Here is a 25,952-nt window from a genome sequence, read left to right as displayed (position 1 = left end):
GATCAAAAGGGCTTTTATACCTGTGGTAGATGCAAACCTTGCAGAACCACAATGAATAGGAAACGCAGAACTCTGGAATTTCAGTCAAACGTCACGAACAAAACCTACAAGATCAAAAATCTCATAACATGTCAAAGTTCTCACGTCACATACTTACTGACTTGCCCATGTCACCTACAATACCTGGGTACCGGAATAGAGGTACTCACCGAGGCTGAGATGCCGAGAGCGGTTCGCTGTTGCGACTAAGCGCATTCAGCCCCTCTGGAGGTGATACAGAGGGTGGATGGCACAAAGAAGCACAAGCTACCAGCAGGCAGGGTAGAGCTTGCGTGGAGGTCCTGTAGAACTGGAGCAGAGACTGATCAGGATCCAGCAGAAGTAGTAGGTAGAACGTCCGGAGCAGGCTGAGGGTCAAACACTGATAAGCAGACAATCCAGGTCACAGGCTGAGGGTCAAACACAGGTAAGCAAGGAGCAAAGTCCGTAAAACAAGCCAAGGTCGGGTCCAGGAGAAGAGCAGAGTAGGTCAGGGTCAATCCGGGTCACAGCAGGTAAATGATCACACAGGAAACAGGAACTCCGTTACAGGAAGCTGAAAGGCAAACCAGCAATTCCTCTGAGCACTTGCTCAGTTTTTATAGGCAGCCAGGAAGTCATGTGGAAGTCATGTGGTGCGTGTCATGTGACTACCAGTCTGCAGCTGAAGGTTTCTCTGACACTGGGACGTACTACAAGACAACTTAAAACCAGGTTGGGGGAGCATATAGACAATATAAGAAAAGGATTTAGACACCACAGCGTATCCAACCATTTTCGCCTGAAACATAACAAAAACCCCAACCTTCTATCTTTCTGCGGAATTGATAGGATTGAACCAGACTGGAGAGGAAGGAACTTGCGAATTGCAGTTTCACAAAATGAGTCTAGGTGGATCTATGAATTATGCACTTTACAGCCAATGGGGATGAACGTCGATATGGACATCAATTTGCTTCATACAGTGCCTTGCGAAAGTATTCGGCCCCCTTGAACTTTGCAACCTTTTGCCACATTTCAGGCCTCATACATAAAGATATATAAATGTAATTTTTTGTTAATCAACAAGGGGGACGCAATCATGAAGTGGATCGAAATTTATTGGATATTTCACACTTTTGTTAACAAAAAAAATGAAAAATTGGGCATGCAAAATTATTAAGCCCCTTTACTTTTAGTGCAGCAAACTCTCTCCAGAAGTTCAGTGAGGATCTCTGAATGATCCAATGTTGACCTAAATGACTAATGATGATAAATAGAATCCACCTGTGTGTAATCAAGTCTCTGTATAAATGCACCTGCACTGTGATAGTCTCCCTGAGGTCCGTTTAAAGCGCAGAGAGCATCATGAAGAACAAGGAACACACCAGGCAGGTCCGAGATACTGTTGTGGAGAATTTTAAAGCCGGATTTGGATACAAAAAGATTTCCCAAGCATTAAACATCCAAAGGAGCACTGTGCAAGCGATAATATTGAAATGGAAGGAGTATCAGACCACTGCAAATCTACGAATACCTGGCTGTCCCTCTACACTTTCAGCTCATACAAGGAGAGGACTGATCAGAGATGCAGCCAAGAGGTCCATGATCACTCTGGATGAACTGCAGAGATCTACAGCTGAGGTGGGAGACTCTGTCCATAGGACAACAATCAGTTGTATACTGCACAAATCTGGCCTTTATGAAAGAGTGGCAAGAAGAAAGCCATTTCTTAAAGATATATCCATAAAAAATGTCGTTTAAAGTTTGCCACAAGCCACCTGGGAGACACACAAAACATGTGGAAGAAGGTGCTCTGGTCAGATGAAACCAAAATCAAACTTTTTGGCAACAATGCAAAACGTTATGTTTGGCGTAAAAGCAACACAGCTCATCACCCTGAACACACCATCCCCACTGTCAAACATGGTGGTGGCAGCATCATGGTTTGGGCCTGCTTTTCTTCAGCAGGGACAGGGAAGATGGTTAAAATTGATGGGAAGATGGATGGAGCCAAATACAGGACCATTCTGGAAGAAAACCTGATGGAGTCTGCAAAAGACCTGAGACTGGGACGGAGTTTTGTCTTCCAACAAGACAATGATCCAAAACATAAAGCAAAATCTACAATGGAATGGTTCACAAATAAACATATCCAGGTGTTAGAATGGCAAAGTCAAAGTCCAGACCTGAATCCAATCGAGAATCTGTGGAAAGAACTGAAAACTGCTGTTCACAAACGCTCTCCATCCAACCTCACTGAGCTCTAGCTGTTTTGCAAGGAGGAATGGGCAAAAATTTCAGTCTCACGATGTGCAAAACTGATAGAGACATACCCCAAGCGACTTACAGCTGTAATCGCAGCAAAAGGTGGCGCTACAAAGTATTAACTTAAGGGGGCTGAATAATTCTGCACGCCCAATTTTTCAGCTTTTTATTTGTTAAAAAAAGTTTGAAATATCCAATAAATTTCATTCCACTTTATGATTGTTTCCCACTTGTTGATTCTTCACAAAAAAAATTACATTTTTTTTATCTTTATGTTTGAAGCCTGAAATGTGGCAAAAGGTCGCAAAGTTCAAGGGGTCCGAATACTTTTGCAAAGCACTGTATCTAACCCTTGAAAAGCTATATAACTATAGAATCAGAATATACACAAAATGAATTGTACTAGCATTCCAAATATAAAATTAGGAACTATAGTACAATAAGGAATCGACTAACCGTCCCATAGTCCACAAAATAAGTATTACCCATATATGTATTTTTAATAAAAATTTTCTAATAAATATTCTTTTAATAAAACATTTTTTAATAAAAATAACACTGAATAATAAAATATATTCTAACCATCTCCACCCATATCAATACACTTTTTTTTTCATAATCTTTATCATAATATTACAATAATTTCATATATATATAATTTCAAAAATAATTTAAAATAAAGAATAATACCATTTTTTTATATATGGTCCTGAGAAATACATAGAAGTAAAATTTTTTTTTTTGGAATATAGCTCATTTCCTTTTAATATTTTTGTAAGACAAAATTTTTATATTTTTACCAGTTTTTACATAAACTTTAGTTTTTCTAAATAAATATATGGACATTTATGGTTTAACTCATGTATTTTGTCCTATATGTATATTGTTGTGGTCCATTTGTACAAATTTGAATATGAAATAACTTATGATTTAAAATACAAAAGATCGTTTTTTTAGTTTTAGTTTTTCCATATGTGTAACTACAATAACATTGTACTGGAGTGAAAAGGGAAAAGAAATAGGGCTCAAAGATTGAAGGGGACTTTGCAATAAGGGTGCTGGTAGGACAAATATAATAGTACAATTAAAGTATCAAAAAATATTAATTTTATTAAAGAAAACAAATCATTAAAAGTTAGCGTACTGTATTCGAACAGATACACAACATCAATAAAAAACATTTACCATTTCAGACCATGTTCTTATATGCAGTTTAAATACCATAAAGTGTACAACAATTACTACAAAAGGGTAAACCGTGTAGGGATTTATCCTGTACCGCAGAATATTGATGTTTTGTGCGGAAATGTGGAGATATCCACACGTTCAACCCGACATGTTTCACGGCCGGTAGCCGCTTCCTCAGGGGTATTATTTAACGCACATAGAGAGAGGGATATTTGTTACACACAAATTTTATGGTAAGAACACTGAAGTGGAAAAAAGGGAGAAAAAACATTGGGTAAGTATAAATATTCAAAGAATTTCTCATAATGTCAATGGTGTAGATATTAATACATTACACTGCAACATAACATTAAGTATTTTACAAGTATGTCCTGCTGAGATAAATTGATCAAATATGGAAAAAATAGTGTAATCATATATCACACCTGTCTAGTATATGGTCAGTCACCAGAATGGTATCATGTCAGGGCCGCAAGGTAAAGGGGAGGACCCCCCCGGGGGCGGATACGGGAGCGTAGCCAAAGAGGAGGGCAACACTGCTGGAGTGAGGTCTTATATGTCTAGAATTGAAGAAAATTGTGTAAAGAAACCATACCAATATCTGTTTCTTTACACAATTTTCTTCAATTCTAGACATATAAGTCTTCACCCCAGCAGTGTTGCCCTCCTCTTTGGCTACGCTCCTGTATCCGCCCCCGGGGGGGTCCTCCCCTTTACCTTGCGGCCCTGACATGATACCATTCTGGTGACTGACCATATACTAGACAGGTGTGATATATGATTACACTATTTTTTCCATATTTGATCAATTTATCTCAGCAGGACATACTTGTAAAATACTTAATGTTATGTTTCAGTGTAATGTATTAATAACATTAAGTATTTTACAAGTATGTCCTGCTGAGATAAATTGATCAAATATGGAAAAAATAGTGTAATCATATATCACACCTGTCTAGTATATGGTCAGTCACCAGAATGGTATCATGTCAGGGCCGCAAGGTAAAGGGGAGGACCCCCCCGGGGGCGGATACGGGAGCGTAGCCAAAGAGGAGGGCAACACTGCTGGAGTGAGGTCTTATATGTCTAGAATTGAAGAAAATTGTGTAAAGAAACCATACCAATATCTGTTTCTTTACACAATTTTCTTCAATTCTAGACATATAAGTCTTCACCCCAGCAGTGTTGCCCTCCTCTTTGGCTACGCTCCTGTATCCGCCCCCGGGGGGGTCCTCCCCTTTACCTTGCGGCCCTGACATGATACCATTCTGGTGACTGACCATATACTAGACAGGTGTGATATATGATTACACTATTTTTTCCATATTTGATCAATTTATCTCAGCAGGACATACTTGTAAAATACTTAATGTTATGTTGCAGTGTAATGTATTAATATCTACACCATTGACATTATGAGAAATTCTTTGAATATTTATACTTACCCAATGTTTTTTCTCCCTTTTTTCCACTTCAGTGTTCTTACCATAAAATTTGTGTGTAACAAATATTCCTCTCTCTATGCGCGTAAAATAATACCCCCGAGGAAGCGGCTACTGGCCGTGAAACATGTCGGGTTGAACGTGTGGATATCTCCACATTTCCGCACAAAACCTCAATATTCTGCGGTACAGGATAAATCCCTACACGGTTTACCCTTTTGTAGAAATTGTTGTACACGTTATGGTATTTAAACTGCATATAAGAACATGGTCTGAAATGGTAAATGTTTTTTATTGATGTTGTGTATCTGTTCGAATACAGTACGCTAACTTTTAATGATTTGTTTTCTTTAATAAAATTAATATTTTTTGATACTTTAATTGTACCATTATATTTGTCCTACCAGCACCCTTATTGCAAAGTTCCCTTCAATCTTTGAGCCCTATTTCTTTTCCCTTTTCATATTCAACTGGGACGTGGTGCTTTGATTATTTATACAATCTATGAGTCTGTCTCCCTTTGCTTGTAAATTGTACTGGAGTGCGGATGTTTGACATACCAAATTTATTCAAAATTTATTTTAATTAAACGCCATTATTAATGAATTATTGGTGCCTCGCATCAAAGTATGGTGTGGGGACACTTGCGGCTCCTTCCGGCTTCGCTAATCATTAGGCGGAGTTGGGGCGGCGCCTGCTGCATAAATAACACCGTACGGATGTACGTCCACACCTTTTGAAAACGTCACAGGAAGTGACAAAACGCAACATGGAACGCACAACGTGACAAACGCACAGAGTATTGGAACGCAAGCCGGAAGAACCTCCGCTTGCCACTCTGCATTGCTGTACACAGCGGTCACGAGAATCTTACTTTTACCCTGCAAATATCTTTTTATGATTTTACTGATTTGAACCCAATCTATGGGAAATAAAGTCCATTAACTTTAGGACACTATTGGAGCATTTATATTTTTTATACACCTACCGTATGCTGATACGAGGGATGGTGAGGAGGAAACCCTAATCCACACATCCAGGAGGCAGTACAAGGGGACCTACCATGGCCCTGAGGGCCTACAAGCGTGATTGGTCTTAATATCATAAGATATCTGAGACCCATTAAATCTGGTAAGTCACCCATCTTTTAACATACCACTGAAAGGAGGAACCTGCACCTGCACTTTATAAGTCACAAATTCGGAGGAAAACCTATCACTGAGCACCTTCACTTTTAAACCCATCTGAAAGAACTTTTTTTGCACTGAAGAGTAGTCAATTGGGACTTTTTTGTCTCTCATTTGATTTTATTGCCATTCTGATTTGATTTTATTGCCACTTGATGTATTCATTATTTTCATGTCACAATATTGATTGATTTGCAGATTAATTTTATTTGGATCACCTTTATTAATTTTATACCACTTGCACAAAATACCGCACTATGCTATATTAATTGGTCTGATATTTATTTATTTATATATTTACTTATGATATTTCATTTATAATATTTGTTTTGAACACCCACCAATTATTTTATATATTTGGATTGTTAGCAAGCGCTGTAGATAGCCCTAATTCATTAGGACTATTTTTTTCCACACAATGCATCGCTGGTGCATTGGAGACACTCCCGTGTTCCATCCCTTCCGGGAACAAAATGCTTGGGCGGAGTGAGGGGCGGTGACTGCCGCATATAAAAAAATACCTCAATACGTGCCTTCCTACCTCTGAGGACGTCACAGGAAGTGCCGAAACGTGTAAGATGGATCTTTTCTTACGCATTCTTTTTTCTTACTATACCCAGCCTGATGTGGGGGAAAGGAGAAGTGGAAGCTGCAGTACTGTGAACGGAGGTATCTTACCCTGAGGAGGGCCCATCCTGTCCCAGGTGGCCATACAAGCGTTGCCCGGTCTTAATGCTATAAAGCATATAAGACCCATCCTTTCTGGTGAGTGAGCCATTTACTACCACATACGGTGGAAAACGTCCGTTACCACAAGGCTGATTGGGAGGCCTTGCACAGAGCACCTGAACTTTATTTCTTCATATCGCACAAAAGAAAAAACGTTTGAACTGTATACACCAAGTCACCTTTAACTTATGAACTCTATTGAGCACTAATGAGACCATAGCACCTGACACGTCTCATGCACCTTAAAAGATTTGGCACATTCATGTGCATATATTCATTTATTGTATTATTTATGCATTGTTTGCACTTTATTTTTAATGCAGTTTGCACAGGATTATTGTATTTATTTAGTCTGTGTTTTTGCCCATAATTACCTTAGTTTATAACTAAACTGGTGCTTATATATTGATGCAACATTGCAATTATTTATTATTTATTGCACATAATACTGCATAAAATTTGATACGGAAGTTATCTAATATTTTGCACCTAGCTCCTTTAATTAATTGCACAAGTCACATGATAAAATTTTGGGAAACATAATTTAGCAAGCGCTGTAGATAGCCTAAATCCCAAGGCTATTACCGACATCTGCTATAAGTTGCCTTGTTGGTCCTGTACTGCTGCTCGTATTGTGGTCCTGTCCAGAAGGAAGTGAAGATGGTATGGAGAGATGAATCCGAGGGCTGGATCGCAGGGTGAGCCGTGGCGTCTTCCATGTATGAGTCACCAGCGTGCTTGCGATGCGCTTCGGAGAATGCGCACTGTCTCCGAAATGCGTCGGAAGCACGCCAGTGACGCATACTTGCATACATACATACATGCTGGGGCTCACCCTGTGGTTCAGCCCTCTAATTTGCCTCTCCATGCCATCTTCAATTCCTGCCAGACAGGACCACGATACGAGCAGCAGTACAGGACCAACAAGGCAACTTATAGCAGATGTCGGTAATAGCCTTGGGATTTAGGCTATCTACAGCGCTTGCTAAATTATGTTTCTCAAAATTTTATCATGTGACTTATGCAATTAATTAAAGGTGCTAGGTGCAAAATATTAGATAACTTCCGTATATATACGAGCGGCAATACAGGACCAACAAGGCAGGCTTTTAGCAGACCCTGAACACCGGACATCCAATGTGCCTGATTCTACTAAATTCTATGTGAGTTTTTATTGTATCCTGCAACGTTAAATCTTTCACAGTTTTACTCAGAGACACCTGTTTAATCAGTTTTTTTTTTTTTTTTTCTTTTGCATGTTTGCTTCCGCTTTTCTCCAGGCTGGCTCTGAGTTCAGAGACTGTGCCCCATCTTCCACATGGACAACAAGGGTAGTCTCCAAGACTACTCTATGGACATTACTCCTAATCCTAGTCCTAATTTACCCTTTTGCTTGCACCTCTATATATTTTCTAATCCAAGTTTTTATTACTACCTGTGCCCCTATTATCCCTTTTTTCCTTATTTGCTCTGTTTACCATTATTATCTAAAGTAAACAGTAATAGAGGGGAAATATTCCAATGGGGATGCTAATTCCGGTGACATAATGGGATTCCCTTGATTTTGGCAGGATTTCCTCTTACTTTCTCTTTTGGCTATGGGACAAGGGAGTGCTATTTGCATCTGGAGGAAAAGAGGATTATTCTCAACAAATAATGAGGCTTCTTCACAATAAATGCTGTGAAATGTGGAATAGGTTATCTCAGGACTCAGGAGCTAGTTTTGGTCAGCTTGGTTACTTAAAAAAATAAATAAAACTGGATATTTTTCTAAATTATTAATATTTATTATTAATATTATTATGAGTCAGGATTTATGTAGCACCAACAGTTTGACAGTGTTTTACAACATGAGGACATACAGTACAGTTACAATACAACTCAATACAGAAGGAATCCGAATGCCCTTCACATTAGAGCTTACAGCCTAAAAAGGGAAGGTCAAGTGATACAAAAATTAATTGTTGGGGATGAGCTGAAATGCAAATAATATTGCTGGATAAGCTTATAAGCAATAACTTCAGAGAGGATTGTTCAGGAATATCGAATTGCTTTAGGGTCTCTCTCAATAAGGAATTTCAACTACGGGTAAAGGGTTTTGTTTATGGAGGATGTCTAATATTTGTGAAACTAAGGAATTTTCCTCAACCTGACTAACTATATTTGTTGCACAGATCTTCCATTATGGCTGTGAACTTTGAAGAGTTTTCTGTACCACCTGGATCTGAGCTTGCTCTTCCTCCACTCTTTGGCGGAAATATCTTGGAGAGCGAGCTGGAAACAGAAGTTGAATTTGTTGATGGCGGACTTGCTGGTGAAAACCTACAAGACGAGGAAGAAGAACAGATCCAGCAGCGGATAAGAGAGCTTAATAGGAGGAAGTTTCTTGCTCTTAACCAGCGCTGCAAAGAAATAGAGCAAGTATGTACTGTACATAATTTAAATTTATAGGCTGATGCATTTTACTACATAGTTTTAAGATTATGTAGTATCAATCTTATTCTACATCCGGACCGGCGTTCGCTTGTTCGCTAGCCGCTCAGATGGCCAGCCGTTCGGGAGATCAGGCGAGTGGTATGCAGTCTCCATTTAATGGAAGGTTTACACAACTACAGGTCTTTCCTCAATGCTAGTTAAATTCATATTCACTGTGCATAGCGAATACCGGTAAACTGACACTGGGAGACACACTGGAAATTCAAATAAAACACTTCCTGAAAAATATTCCCCACAAATATTAATAAAATTTCCACAACAGGGTTTAGTTCTACTTTCATTTTTTAAGTTGGATTTTTGGCCAAACTCTTAAACATAGAAACATAGAATGTGTCGGCAGATAAGAACCATTTGGCCCATCTAGTCTGCCCAATATATCTGAATCCTATGAATAGTCCCTGGCCCTATCTTATATGAAGGATAGCCTTATGCCTATCCCATGCATGCTTAAACTCCTTCACTGTGTTTGCAGCTACCACTTCTGCAGGAAGGTTATTCCATGCATCCACTACTCTCTCAGTAAAGTAATACTTCCTCATATTACTTTTAAACCTTTGCCCCTCTAATTTAAAACTGTGTCCTCTTGTGGTAGTTTTTCTTCTTTTAAATATGCTCTCCTCCTTTACCGAGTTGATTCCCTTTATGTATTTAAAAGTTTCTATCATATCCCCTCTGTCTCTTCTTTCTTCCAATCTATCATATCCCCTCTGTCTCTTCTTTCTTCCAAGCTATACATGTTAAGGTCCTTTAACCTTTCCTGGTAAGTTTTTTCCTGCAACCCATGTACTAGTTTAGTAGCTCTTCTCTGAACTCTCTCTAGAGTATCTATATCCTTCTGGAGATATGGCCTCCAGTACTGCGCACAATACTCCAAGTGAGGTCTCACCAGTGTTCTGTACAGCGGCATAAGCACTTCTCTCTTTCTACTGCTTATACCTCTCCCTATACATCCAAGCATTCTACTGGCATTTCGTGCTGCTCTATTACATTGTCTTCCCACCTTTAAGTCTTCTGAAATAATTACTCCTAAATCCCTTTCCTCAGATACTGAGGTCAGGACTGTGTCAAATATTCTATATTCTGCCCTTGGGTTTTTACGCCCCAGGTGCATTATCTTGCACTTATCCACATAAATGTGGATAAGTGCAAGATAATGCACCTGGGGCGTAAAAACCCAAGGGCAGAATATAGAATATTTGACACAGTCCTGACCTCAGTATCTGAGGAAAGGGATTTAGGAGTAATTATTTCAGAAGACTTAAAGGTGGGAAGACAATGTAATAGAGCAGCACGAAATGCCAGTAGAATGCTTGGATGTATAGGGAGAGGTATAAGCAGTAGAAAGAGAAGTGCTTATGCCGCTGTACAGAACACTGGTGAGACCTCACTTGGAGTATTGTGCGCAGTACTGGAGGCCATATCTCCAGAAGGATATAGATACTCTAGAGAGAGCTCAGAGAAGAGCTACTAAACTAGTACATGGATTGCAGGAAAAAACTTACCAGGAAAGGTTAAAGGACCTTAACATGTCCTTCAAAAATTTTTAGCTTTTAGATTGGGAAGAGAGATGAAGGATTGAAGCCCATACATTTTTTTTTTCAGCCAGTGACAAACAAGGTGAATGGGAAAATTCTGACAGCAGCATAAATATCTTTGATCAGATCAGAACTATACTAGTGTCCCCAATAGTATAGTATAGAGTTCCCAAAATGCAGCGTTAGCAGGATCAACCCCGACACCTGCCAGTTGCAGGCCCCACCGCCCAGCCCCCAAGAAGTGCAGTATCAGCAGATCACTGTCACTTCCGATACACCGCACACAAAACTGCAGCATTAACAGTCAGGCCTGATCTCTGCTAGCACTAGCAGTTAAATTTTTTGTTAGCGGTTAAAACAGTCCTGGACATCCAGGTGCTTTTTTACCTGTGAGTCCCATAAGTTTATTGGCCAAAATGTCAAAAAAGAGGTACACTAATGAAGAGGCCTACACGATGCTGAGCATGACAGATGAGAGCAATGGGGAAGCCTCACTGTCAGAATCAGGCTCAGTATTCGAACCTGTAGAGAGCAGCCGCACCCTGACAGATAGCTCTGACAACAGAGTAGTGATCCCTGCTAAGGTCAGGCGTACCCAACCCTGTTCTGTTGCTGAGGTGCAACAATCACATGGTTCTCGTATGCAGCAGAGTGTCGGTACTAGTGCCGCTCAACTATCCGGTGAACTAGCAAGCACCAGCGGACTAGTACATTCTGGTCGTAGACAAACAAGCACTGCAGTAACACTTGGTGACGCGGCGAGTCCCATAAGTGCAGTTCAAATTGATGTGGTGGCTTGCACAAGTAGCCACCAATAATTGGAAGACAGGCCCATAGAGCCCATAGTGTCCTTCCTGATGCGCTCGCAAATCCTGATTGGGAGCCCATCACCTCTGCAGCGCCTGTACTTCCCCCATTCTCTGGCCATCCTGGAAATTCAGGTGAAAACAGCCGATTTTACACCCCTTTGTTTTTATGAGCTGTTTTTAAAAGATCTGTACAGATCTATTGTGGACCTAAGCAATTTTTATGCCGATCAATTTATCGCCCCAAACCCAAATTTGACCCTAGCCAGAGAATTTGCATGGAAACGTATCACTGTTTCCGAATTTAAAACTTTTCTTGGCCCAGCCTTCATCATGGGCATTACTTAAGAGGGTGTTGTAGTCATATTGGTCCACTGACCCAATTTATCATATGCCCATGTTCTCTGCTGCCATGACCCAGACTAGAGCAAATCTTGCGGTTCATGCATTTCAATGAAAATGATTTCTGTTATCCTCGGGTTGACCCTGGATATGACACACTCCACAAAATTAGACCCCTGGTAATTTCACTTCAACCAAAAATTTGCAGCCTTGTATATGCCCCCAACAAGCTGTTTGCGTTGATGAGTCTCTGACTAAATTTTCTGGCCTCCTTGCATTTAAACAGTTTTGTCCCCAGCAAGCATGCCAGATATGGGGTCAAGATGTTTAACCCTGTGACAGGGCAACAAGCTATACATGTAGTTTCCGGATTTACGAGGGAAAAGATAGCAATGTGGAGCCCCCCGACTGCCCAGACTACATAGGGAGCAGTGGCAAGATTGTTTGGGACATGGTGTCACCCTTATTTGGAAAGGGGTACCATTTATACCTGGACAAATATTACACAAGCGTGCCACTTTTTAGTCACCTTTTTGATTCTGGAATTGGCGCATGTGGCACCATGCGACCTAACCGCCGGGGCTTCCCCCTAATGCCTTGCAGATTCCCGACTTAGATGGGAGGAGAGAGCTTACTTGAAGTTTTCTAAATTACTTGCAGTGAAGTGGAGGGACACCTGGAATGTTTTTGTCCTGTCTTCCGTTCACGCAGATACAACCGTTCAAATTACAACGGCGACTGGTGATGTTGAGAAGCCCCTCTGTGTCCACGAATACAACCTCAAAATAGGAGGGGTGGACTTCAATGACCAGATGATGATACCATACTTAATTGCCCGTAAGGCCAGAAGACGCTGGTACAAAAGTGTCTGTATACTTATTCCAAATGGCTCTTCTGAACGCTTATGTGCTGTAGAAAACGTCAGGATGAAGTGAATCCTTCTTAAAATTCCAGGAAGAGATCATCACAGCCCTTCTGTATCCAGAAAGTGCTGTGGCCCAAAATCACAATACAGATGCAGTGAGCCGGCTGCATGAGGGGCATTTTCCGGATGTCCTCCCTGGTACATCTACCCAAAGAGCACCCCAAAGAAGATGTGTCGGTAGAAAATGTGGATATAGGCGTGACACCCATTTTTTTTGTCCCTCCTGTCCTGGCCAACCTGGTCTCTGCATCGGGGACTATTTCCATCGCTACCCCACACTAGTGGTGTATTATTATAGGGTACAGCATTGCACACTTTCACACAGGGTCTTGAAAGATGTTAGATGGCTATCGCATTTTGAGAGGCCTTAGCCTGGAACGTTTAACATTTTTTTACAGTTACAAAAAAAGTGTAAAATTTAAAAAACAAAAAATAAAATGTAACAAAGCCAAAAATAGTTGTCATTTTATTGAGTTAAGTTTCTGTTCTAACTGTTTTACTGTACTGTTTAATATACTGCTATACTGTAATTTTTTATTATTGTTTTTCATTGTTAACCATAGTTTGCTTTGCAGATACCGCCATTCTACTGTTTTATTGTACTGTATACTATTATAATGTAGTGTTTTATTGTTGCTGTGGTTTTCATTGTTAACCATAGTTTGCTTTGCAGATACCGCCACTGGGAATTTGGGAAAGCATCTTATCACACCAATCTTGGTTTGGTCAGATGCTTTAAGGGCAGAGGAGAGCTCTAGAGTCTAATAATTGCACTATGCATGTGAGGTTACGCCACGAATGTCAGATCGAGGGCAGTAATTATAGCAGTAGACCTCCTCTGTAAATCTAAAGTGGTAACCTGTAAAGGCTTTTAAAAATGTACATAGTTTGTTCCCGCAGCACGGGTGTGCGCAATTTTAAAGGCATGTCTTGTTTGGTATCCATGTACTCGGTATAAGATTATCTTTTATATTTTACCAAAAGATTGGGTAATATATAGTGTATTTTTTCCCCAAAAAATTGTGTTTGGAAAATCTCTGCAAATACTGCATGACAAAAAAAATTGCAACACCCACCATTTTATTCTGTAGGGCCTCTGCTTTAAAAAAAATATATAATGTTTGGAAGTTCAAAGTAATTTTCCATTAAAAAAATAACGGAATTTTTGTAAAATCTTACCTGTAAAATTCCTTTCTCTGAGTCCTCCGACAGTCGCCGCCTCTTCATATTCGTCACATATGGGGTATTAGACTTTGCTCCGAAGGAGTAGCTAGGCAACAGAATATGTTAACATTAAAGCTTTTAACATATCCCACCCTCAAGGGGTGGTCCCCTCAGTCAATACCCTCCTACTTCCTGCAACCATATCTCAGTTTTAGTGGAATAGCAGTAGAGTATACAACCAAACCCCAAAAGAGGGGCGGGGGCGGCGACTGTCGGAGGACTCAGAGAAAGGAATTTTACAGGTAAGATTTTACAAAAATTCAGTTTTCTCTTACGTCCTCCGACAGTCGCCGCCTCTTCATATTCGTCACATATGGGGACGTCCCAAAGCAGTGCAAACATGAGGGGTGGGAAACGCATCCGCGCCGAAAGGCAACGCAGTCTCCGCATCAAAGAAAGGAACCTCACCAAAGGAAGGAACCCAGCTGGGCAACAGGAAAAAACAGGTGCTCAACAGGAGCAACAACCCAGGAAAAGACAAATAACCAGGGGATAAAAAACTTATCCCAACAGCCAGTGGTCCCCATAAGGGACCCTAGGGAATCGCCGCACTAAGAACCTTGCGGCCAAAGGAAGCATCCGCCGATGCCTGAACATCTACTTTGTAGAATTTTGTGAAAGTGTGCACGGTCGACCAAGTCGCCGCCTTACACACCTGGGCTACAGAAGCCCCATGATGACAGGCCCAAGACGTACTCAGAGATCTAGTAGAGTGTGCCTTCACAGGCACAGGGGGAACCTTCCCCTGCAAAGCATAGGCCTGTTCGATGGTCTGCCTGATCCATTTGGCGATGGTAGAGGCCGACGCCGCCATGCCCTTCCGAGGACCCTCTGGAAGAACAAACAAGGAATCCGTCTTTCGAAAAGACTCAGTCGATTTAAGGTAAACCCTTATCGCCCGAACAACATCCAAAGAATGTAATCTCACCTCCTTTGGATGTGTAGGCTTCGCGCACAGCGAAGGCAAGTCAATATCCTCATTAAGATGGAATTCCGAAACTCGTTTCGGAAGAAAAGAAGGATTAGGTCGCAAGACCACCTTATCCAAACGAACAACCAGATACGGAGACTTGCAGGACAAAGCTGCCAGCTCCGACACTCTGCGAGCCGAAGGGATCGCAACCAAAAAGGCAACCTTTTTGGACAACATAGACAACGAGATCTCCCTGATCTGTTCAAAAGGAGCACGTTGCAACACAGATAGAACGAGATTCAAGTCCCAAGGGGGCAGAGGATCCCTCCTAGGGGGAACCAGATGCCGCACACCCTGAACAAAAGTGCCAACCAAGGAGTTGGAGGCCACGGGACGTTGAAACAGAACGGCCAGCGCAGACACCTGACCCTTTATCGTAGCCAGCGCCAAACGCTGATCGACACCCGTTTGAAGGAAGGACAGCACTCGGGAAACCGAGTACGTGCGGGGAGAAAATCCCCTGGACTCACACCAAGCAAAATAGGCCTTCCAAGTACGGTAATAAACCTTCCCCGAGGAAGACTTCCTCGCGTTGATCAAAGTATGAACGACCTCTGGGGAGAGACCCTTCTCCCTCAGGACCTCGGTCTCAACAGCCAGGCCGTCAAAGCCAGCGACTGTAAAGCAGGATGGTATATTGGACCTTGAGACAGGAGATCGTCTCGAAGAGGCAGACGCCACGGGGCGTCGACCGCCAGATTCACGAGGTCTGCGTACCAGGACCGGCGAGGCCAGTCCGGTGCCACAAGAATCACCGTGCTGCGTTCCGAGTGTAACCTGCGAAGGAACCTGGACAGCAACTGAATCGGTGGAAACGCGTACATCAGCCTGTACTGATGCCACGGGGCCACTAACGCGTCCGACGCGTCTGCCCGAGGGTCGTGCGTCCTTGCCACGAACCTTCACACCTTGTTGTCGAGACGAGATGCGAACAGGTCCACATCTGGAAGACCCCACTTCACGCACAACATCTGGAAGACAGTTGGGTGGAGAGACCATTCCCCCTGATCCAGGGTCTGGCGACTCAGATAGTCCGCCTGCCAGTTCTCCACCCCCGGAATGTGAACCGCCGTTATCGCCGGGACATGAGCCTCGGCCCAAGACAGAATGTCGGCCACTTCTCGAGCCGCTCGGGCACTCCTGGTGCCCCCTTGGTGGTTGATGTAGGCCACCGCCGTGGCATTGTCCGTCTGCACCCGAACCGGGCAGCCCTGCAGCCGGTCCGTCCAGCGATGAAGACAGAGATTTATCGCACGCAATTCCAGAATGTTGATCGGAAGGGAGGACTCCCCCCCGACCAAGTCCCCTGGGCGGACAGAACGCCCAGAACACCACCCCAGCCCGACAGGCTGGCATCCGTGGTGATAACCGTCCACGAGATAGGACGAAACGACTTGCCCCTGGACACCATCGGGGACTGGAGCCACCACAGAAGGTCTCTTCTGGTGCGATGACTCAACGAGATTTGAAGATCCAGAGAGTGAGGTCGCCCGTCCCACATGGACAGGATCTCCGCTTGGAGACCCCGCGTGTGAAACTGAGCGAAGGGAATCGCCTCGAAGGCCGAGACCATCAATCCCAGACATCTCATGCACGTCCGCAGAGACGAGTGCGGAACGTCCCTGAGGGACCTGACTTCCTCCTGAAGAGTTCTGAGTTTGTCTTCCGGCAGGAAGACCTTCGCCTGCACCGAGTCCAGAATCATTCCCAGGTAGGGAAGACGAACCGACGGACTCAGCGTCGACTTTGGAAAATTTATCGTCCAACCAAACTCCTGCAGAGTTTGCATCGTGACAGACAGGTCCTTCTCCAGACCCTGGCTGGTCGCAGACCGAACCAGAATGTCGTCCAGATACCCCAGGACAGAAATGCCCTGGGCCCTCAACAATGCCAGAACCGGTGCAAGCACCTTGGTGAAGACCCGCGGAGCCGAGGCGAGACCAAAAGGCAACGCCACGAACTGGTAGTGATCCTCCGCAATGGCAAATCGAAGGTACCTCTGGTGACCCTCGAAAATGGGGATGTGAAGATACGCATCCTTCAAATCGATGGAGGCCATGAATTCCCCCGGAACCAGGGCAGCCACCACCGATCGCAGGGATTCCATGCGGAACTTGCGAACCCGCACAGAGCGGTTCAGAGCCTTCAAGTCCAGAATTGGACGAACCTTGCCCTCCTTTCTGGGCACGGTGAACAGATTGGAATAAAACCCCCGAAATCTGTCCCGATGAGGTACCGGAACTACCACTCCCTGAGCCCTCAGGTCCCGCACCGCCAGGTGCAGGTCCCGTAAACGCTCTGGAGACAGTTGAAGATTTGAGGGAAAAAATCTGCTCTCCGGCCGAGAGAGAAACTCGATCTTGTAACCAGATCGAACGATCTCCTGAACCCATCTGTCCCGCACACGGGCCAACCAGGGCTGAAGAAAACCGAGCAAGCGTCCCCCCACCCCAAAACTGGGTGAGGGCGCCCCTTCAGGCCGCACCGTTATGGGCTGCGGATCCGGATTGACCGGACTTCTGTTTACCAGACCAGGGCTTCTTCTGAGAGCCTTGACCTTTGAACGGTTTTCCCTTGTAGTGCGACCCAAAGGCACGAAAGGACCCCTGAGGGGGCCGAAAATTAGCATGCTTCTTCCCAGAAGCCCCCTTAGCCTTGGGGAAATGGGGCAAGAGAGTGCTCTTACCTCCGGTGATCCCCTTAATTAACACATCCAAGGACTCCCCAAAAAGGCGAGACCCATCATAAGGCAGATTGGCTAAGGTCTTACGTGAAGACTGGTCCACCGACCAACATTTCAACCAAACCAGGCGGCGAGAAAACACCGCCACGCTGTGCACACGTGCAGCCAACGGAACTAGGTCCAAGTCCGCATCACACAGATACATGACACCCTGGTGGATTTGATCCACCATATCCAGGGTCGCTGGCGAGGCCGAATCGGCCACTAGGACGCGCCTAAGCATCTGCGTCCAACTTGCGATCGCCTGGGCCGCCATGAGAGAAGCAAACAGAGCCTTAAGCATAGAACCCGTAACAGAATAAGTATGACGGGCAAGAGACTCCAATCTCCTATCCGTGGCATCACGGAACACAGGGGAATCCTCTGCAGGAATCGCAGTGGATTTGTTTAAAACCGCAATTGCGTGATCCACTGGGGGAGGCACACACCACCTTTCATCAGTGGAAGGCGAGAAAGGATAACGCAGCTTGAACCTACTTGGTACAGCAAAAGGTTTGCGCAGATTGCGCCATTGTTCCTTAACAGCGCGCTGAAAATCATCATTGCAGGGAAAAACCTGCGGCGTCCTGCGTTTTCTCTGCATCCCATAAGCCGCCAAGGCAGCGGGGGGACACACTTCATCCTGCAAACGCAGCGTTTGCTTTATGGAAGCAATCAATTCATCCATGATTGCAAGCTCTTCAGGCGAGCCAGGGGGAGAATTATCAACCCCTTCAACGTCAGCCTCCACCTCGGACCCCACTAGATCCAGGGAGGAGCGGGACCCCGATAAGGAGGCCCCCGCCATAACAGCCCCATCACCTTCACCCTCAGAATCAGAGGAAAGAGCAACTCTGGGTCTTTTAGTAGATTGAGCAGCCACCAGCATCTGCACCTGAGCAGCAAGGCCAGCCACAATGGTGGCTAAATCCCCCCCTGGGGGGGAAACAGCGGTCCCCTGGCTTTCCACCAAGGCGGTAGGAAATTTGACCTCCTGAGAATCCATTGCCCCTATAACAAATGCCGGATAATAAAGGGTTAACTGCCCCTTTAACAAGCGCGGCGAGCGCAGCCCACCGCACCACACACAAGCACAATGAGACCCCCACAGGGACAATAAAACTGACACAGGCAATGGATAGGAAGGATAAAACCTGAGGAGACCCTCGCCGCTGCTGCTGCCTCAATCGGTGTTCCTGGAGAAGAGGAAGTGGTGCTGCCAGGGCGCTCTATGAAAGCCTATGGGAGGCTACAAGAAAATGGCCGCCATGCATGTAAAACATGCGGCCGGAGCGAGTGTAGGCAAAATGGCGCCGTTTGGCGCCGAAACCGCCGCTCCACAGTACAGTAATGCACACATGTCATCCATGTATAAAAAAACATGTCAGATCGCCGCAGCGATCGCTGTATAATGCCCAAACATGCCACAAAACATGCCCCACAGCACACAGCTTCTCACACTGACAAGGCTGACACACACAGTGTCACACAGCTCCCCCCCCCCCCTTGCAGCCCACAGCATGCAGCCGAGAGATAGGGAGACAAACAGTGTGAATAGAGGCAGGTTACACAGTCCCAGACTGACACCCCCCCAGACAGACAGGTCCCCACATAAATACACTTACCTCACAGTGGCGTGGGGGACCCGCACAGGCGAACAAGCCGCTGCACATGAGGCAGGGAGAGTCGCATACAAGACGCACAGAATGGGGGTTAAGAAACCGCACAGCGTCCAGTGAGGTAGCCACCTCACCAATCATCCCTGCACCGAACAGGGATGGGTCGTTCACTGTGCCAGGAGCGTTACCTGGCTGAACGCTCGATGGCAGGCTGGGAAGCCACTGACCCACGACCTGCGACCAGGGGGATCAGCCCGAGACCCAGCCCGCATGATCCTCTTCATCCGAAGAACTAACTAACGCTGACAAAAAGAACAGCTAAGTAAAGGTAGAGAGAAAACTCAAACAAAAAATCAAAAAAGAAGAAAGAGTCTGGGGCAGAAAGCCCCAGAACAGAGAGAGCCAGCCACTCCTGACAAGCTAGACATTAAAACTGAGATATGGTTGCAGGAAGTAGGAGGGTATTGACTGAGGGGACCACCCCTTGAGGGTGGGATATGTTAAAAGCTTTAATGTTAACATATTCTGTTGCCTAGCTACTCCTTCGGAGCAAAGTCTAATACCCCATATGTGACGAATATGAAGAGGCGGCGACTGTCGGAGGACGTAAGAGAAAATAATTTTTTTCATGTAAACAAAAAGTGTCAGAAATGGCTTGGTCTTCAAGTGGTTAGAAGAGTGACTGATGTGGCATATGCTTCTAATATTGTTACATAGTTACATATTAGGTGAGGTTGAATGAAGACCATAGTCCATCCAGTTCAACCTGTGTAGGTGTGTGTGGCCGTAATCATCTCTCATACCCCTGAATGTTTTTCTCCTTGAGATGTACATCTAAGAGTCTTTTGAAAGCCACCATACCTCCTGCAGAAACCACCTCTTGTGGTAGAGAATTCCACAATCTTGTAGTCCTAACAGTAAAGAACCCCCCACGTTGCCTGAGGTTAAAACGCTTCTCCTCCAATCGCATTGTATGCCCCCAAGTCCTCATGCAATCCTTTCGACTGAATAGCTTTTTTTCTATGCTGAGATAACCATTGAGATATTTATAAATTGCTATCATGTCCCCTCTCAGGCGTCTCTTCTACAGGGAGAAAAAATCAAGCGATTGCAGACGCTCTTCATACTTAAGGTCCTCCAATCCCCTAATTAGTTTAGTTGCCCTTCTCTGTACTCTCTCCAGCTCCTACACATCCCTCCTGAGGACTGGTGACCAGAACTGGACAGAGTACTCCAGATGTGGTCGGACCAGAGTTTTATAAAGTGGAAGGATTATAGTCTTATCTCTGGAATACATCCCTTTTTTATGCATGCTAATATTCTGCCGGCTTTGGCAGCTGCCGCTTGACATTGCATGCTATTGCCTAGTCTATCCTCTACCAAGACTCCCAGATCTTTCTCCATTTTTTAATCCCCTAAAGGTTCCCCCCTAAAGTGTATTGTGCTTTTATGTTTTTAGTCCCCAAGTGCAAAACCTTACACTTCTCCACATTAAACCTCATTTGCCATGTCGTTGCCCACTCCGTTATTTTGTCCAGGTCATTCTGTAGGATATCTGCTTCATGCTGTGCAGTTATTGCCCTGCCCAATTTTGTGTCATCTGCAAAAACTGATATAGAACTACTGATCGCGTCCTCAATGCTGTTTATGAATAAATTGAACAAGGTTGGTCCCCGGACTGAGCCTTGGGGGACCCCACTTACCACCTCAGACCAGTATGCGCTATTTATTACCACCGTTTGGACACGCCCTTTTAGCCAGTTCCGTATCCAAGAGCAAACCCTGCGGTCGATACCTGCAGACCTTATTTTATAAATTAAGCGCTTGTGGGGAACTGTATCAAACGCCTTAGCGAAATCCAGGTACACCACATCCACTGGTCTCCCCCTATCTAGCTCACAGCTCACCTCCTCGTAGAATATTAAGAGATTGGTTTGACAAGAACGCCCATTTGTAAACCCGCGCTGATTACTGCTGATGATGTTGTTGTCTTTAGCAAACTCTACGATATAGTCCCTTATCATCCCCTCCAGAAGTTTACATACTATTGATGTCAGGCTGACCGGCCTATAATTGGGCATAAAATGCCAGGACAGTTCAAACACCCCCCAAATGTTTGGAAAGTAGACACCCCAAGCTATTTGCTGAGAGGCATGTTGAGTCCATGGAATATTTTAGATTTTGCCTCAAGTTTCAATGACAACTTTTTTTTCTCTTTCGTTCACTGACTGACACAGCTCCATGTCTTCTAGACCATTGAGCTTATACCGCTTTCTCTTCAGGAGTAGGACTAGGCAGAAACCATTTCTGGTACTCCCCTGATGCAGTCCCAGAGGGTATACCATCACTTCTTCCTATAGGACTTCAATTTTTTTTGCCTAGACAGGAATAAGGACCTGGCTCTCTGCTGGGATATGCGGTCCTTGCATTCTTTCCTTTTTTAAATGGAATTTTTTACTTTTTTCTTTATTATTTTTATTCCTTTGTGAACTACAATCAACCTGTTCCTGTGTGAAATATAATCAACAACTGGATTGGGCGACGCACTGGATAGCCTAGATCCTTATGGTCTTCCCAGTCTGGCCTGCGAGCATGACCCAACTGCTCTGTGCTAGTTCGGCTGCGACATAGCCCCACTGGACGGGGGCTGGCTGGCGAGTGAAACACCTTGCGAGGTTGCATAGCCCTGGTCATGACAGCAGGCACGATCAGAGTCGCAGCGTACCTCGGGCCACAGCACCCTCATTCCAAGATGGTATGGTGGACTGCTGGGAGTAATGCCCGCCTGATGCCATGGTGTGGTGAGTAGCGCCCCCCCTTCTTTCTTTTGGAATTGCTGGGGTGGTCGCGGGCCCTCCCTGGGGATGGTAAGCCTCCTCCTGTGTCCTGCCTCCCCTCACGTTTTTCTCCCTCTCCATAGCGGGGTTCCCCTGCGTCGGTCGCTCTCACCTGTTCCCTGTTCCCCCCTTGGCCCCCTTTTGGGGGGCACGGGTGTATTTTTTGGGTGGAGGGGCTTCTCTGGTGTTGGGCCAGAGAACGGTGGGTGTTGCCCCTCCTTTTGGGGGTGCCTGTACCTTGGTGCTGTGAAGGGGTCCCCTCTTGGTGGATACCCTCGTCCCGGGTCTCGTGCAGCGCCGCATGCCGTGGATGCTTTTTTCCCGGCTTCTGCAGAGGCCATATTTTTGTTTCTCATTGAGAATAGCAGCGGCTATTTTCTTGTAGTCCGAGTGCGGTGATGTGCTGTGGGGGCCTCTAGAGTCGTTTTCCAGCTCTGGGGTGGTAAGTCTTTGTGGGTATATGATCCTTCATCTGCTATACAGCGCCGCAGGTGCGCTGATTCTTGTGGTGCTCCAGCGGTGTGAGGGGGGGGGGGGTATTTGTTCTGAAAAAAAAAATTTCTTTGTGTGCATGGTGCAACTCATGATTACTGATTACTTCACTGATTAAACATGAAGCCTCTGGAGCGTGTATCACCACCTGACCTATTCCTGGAAGCTGCGGGACCCTCTGGGTCTCAGTCTGCCCTGGTAGCCAGGACAGCAGCCCTGCAGATATGGCCCTGTAAAGGAGGCATAACAAGAAGCGCCCCCGACCCTTCACCTGTATCCTCTGCCTCCCAAGAGTCTGAGGTGGATTTGGCCACTGTGAATGAGAGTCAGCCCACTGGGTCTGTGTCCAAACACGCTGAGTGCTCTAATAGTGTGGACGAATCCTCTTTCCCTGTAGCTGCGCATAAAAAGGCGCTGGTGGAGGCCTTAATGGTGTCAGTGTGTTAAACCTTACAGTTGGAGTACTCAGCTGCCGCTGAGACGGAGACACCGGTGCAGTTTGTCAACCGCAAATCTTCCAAGGAGACAAAGGTGTTTCCCTTTCCTGCCTATTTGACGAGATTGTCACTAGTCAGTGGGGTTCCCCGAAACGCATGGTTGGAATATCTAAGTGTTTCGCTAGCAGATATCCTTTTGAGGAGTCTCTCCTGAAGAAATTTACGGGTCCACCGCCTGTGGACTCTCAGGTTTCCTGGTTTAATATGGCCACACTCTTGCCGGTGGAGGATTCTCCATCCTTTAAGGATCCTGTGGACAAGAGAGCTGAGGCTCTGGTCTGGTACCTTTTTTCAGTGGCAGGTTCAATGTTGTAGCCAGTGTTTGCTATCACCTTGGTACCCCGGACTTTAAAGAGGAAGTAAACTCTGCTATAAAAAAATCAATATTTTAGAATGTATTAAAAGGACTTACAATATTTAATACATTACACATAAAATATTTCAATCATAACCTTCTTAAAATACCTTTTTTTTTTTAAAGATAAATTTTTCCTTCTTCCTGCTCTAAGCCGCACCATGTCATCTCCTGCTTTCTGCTCCCCCTGCGGACGTCATTTCCACCCTTACTGCATTCTTTGGCTGAAATCTCTCAGTGTAATGCTGACTCTCTGTGTAATGCTGCTGTTTTTAACGCCCCCCTCCCCTTGTGTGGCCTCTCGCGAGACTTCATAGCTGTGCCGTTTTTTCACACATACAGGGAGACCAGGCATTCTTTTCTTAATGAAACAGCACACATATGGTGCCGTGAATTGAATGACAAACTAGGCATGCGCCGATGACGTCCTCAAATTTTACAGGAAGAATTACAGGAAGAATATACAAGTAAAAACTCTTTTACAGGCACCAATCTATTGCTTTCTTTAGACAGATTAGAATGAGCTGAAGTGTAAATGGGGAAGTTTACAACCACTTTAACAGAATGGGCAGAAATTTTATGCCAGGATCTTGAAGGGGGTCAACACCCTCCTGGGCTGACGGATCAGTTGATCCAGGGGTTACAGTACATTTGTGATGCATCCTTGGATGCGGCCCCCTTAGCCAGCAGGGTATCGATGACAGCGGTGATTCTTCGCTGCATGATTTGGTTGAAGTACTGGTCGGCCAACCAGGCTTCTAAAAAGGTACTGACTGATCTACCTTTTCTAGGTGACTGTTTGTTCAAGGCCTCTATGGAAGAGATCATTAAGGGCCTTACTGGAGATAGGAGTACCTTACTTCTGCCGGTTGCTAGGGTTAAGGATCCTCATTGTAAACGTGGTCATTGTTTCTCGGCTCTTTCGACCGTCTGGATCGCAGGAAAAGGGTTTGAGATCCACTCGTAACTTTGTGGGAGGCTTCAAGAGACCCTGGATTGGTAAGTCAAAGGCAGGCACCACCGGTTCCGCAGACAAGCCTTCCCCAGCCCTCATCCGCATCTGTGGTGGGGGGACGTCTTTGTCTTTTTCCATGGACCTTGCTCATTCAGGACAAATGGGTCCACACGTTTGTTCGGTTTGGTTACAAGATCGAGTTTCAGTCCTTGCCTCCGGCAAGGTTCTTTGCTTGCAACTTGTGTCTGTCTCACAATTGGCTATAGGGCCTATACGGGGAAGTGCAGGACCTGTTAGCACAAGGAGTCATTGTGCCGGTTCCAGTGTCAGAGCGTTTTCAAGGTTTTTACTCAAATCTGTTTACAGTTTCCAGGACGGAAGACAAGGTTCGTCCGATCTTGGACCTCAAGGCTCTGAACCACTTTGTGCGAGTTCAGAAATTTTGGATGGAGTCCATTCGCACAGTAGTAGCTTTCCTTCATCAAGGGGATCTTCTGGCTTCTATCGATCTCCAGGACGCTTACCTTCATATTCCAATATATGTCCGGCATCAGCGTTTTCTTTATTTTGCTATGGGCGAGGAGCACTAGCAATTTGTGGCGTTACCCTTTGATCTCGCCTCAGCTCCTCGGGTGTTCACAAAGGTTTTGGCCCCAGTGCTGGCCTTGCTATGGCAGAAGGGGACTGGGTTACCTGGACCATCTGTTTCTGCGTGCAGAGTCTTCTTTGGCTCTAGAAGGCAGCTTGGACATCACTCTGTGAACTCTTCAGGAGTTTGGATGGCCACTGAATTTTCAAAAGTCTCCTTTTTTTTTTTTTTTTAAACTTTAATTTCTATTAGTTACATAGTTAGTGAGGTTGAAAAAAGACATCAGTCCATCCAGTTCAACCTATGATGTGTGTGTGTGTGTGTTTGCCTTCAACCGTACATTGTATACCCCTGTATGTTGTGGTCTCTAAGGTGCCCATCTAATAGTTTTTTGAAACTATCAATGCTCCCTGCTGATACGACTGCTTGTGGAAGAGAATTACACATCCTTACCGCTCTTACAGTGAAGAACCCCTTACGCATTTTAAGGTTAAACCGCCTTTCCTCTAGTTTTAGTGAGTGGCCACGTGTCTTATTGTATCTCCTTTCTCTGAATAGTTTGTTCCTTATGCTAGGGTCGCCAGTACAGAATTTGTACATTGATATCATATCCCCTCTCAAGCGTCTCTTCTCCAGAGAGAATAGGTTCAGTGCTTCTAGTCTTTCCTCATAGCTGATGTCCTCCATTCCCCTAATTATTTTTGTTGCCCTTCTCTGGACTCTTTCCAATTCCAGCACATCCTTCTTGAGGAC

The 25,952-nt window shown here is 44.9% G+C and overlaps 1 protein-coding gene across 1 annotated transcript in view; it reads left to right on the top strand.

Moving 5' to 3' along the window:
* Positions 1–25,952, top strand: part of TFPT (TCF3 fusion partner) — a 265,336-nt gene that overhangs the window by 54,946 nt on the left and 184,438 nt on the right. Inside the window, exon 2 of the mRNA XM_082273732.1 lies at positions 9,007–9,253. Within this exon, the coding sequence (XP_082129858.1) occupies positions 9,017–9,253 (237 nt within the window). The 5' untranslated portion in view covers positions 9,007–9,016. The remainder of the gene's footprint in view (positions 1–9,006; positions 9,254–25,952) is intronic.

This window comes from Pelophylax lessonae, assembly GCF_965119305.1.
Source record: "Pelophylax lessonae genome assembly, chromosome: 12".
NCBI classification, from domain to species: Eukaryota; Metazoa; Chordata; class Amphibia; order Anura; family Ranidae; genus Pelophylax; species Pelophylax lessonae.
The sequence above is the reverse complement of the archived record's forward strand: the minus strand, read 5'-3'. Positions and strand labels throughout refer to the sequence as shown.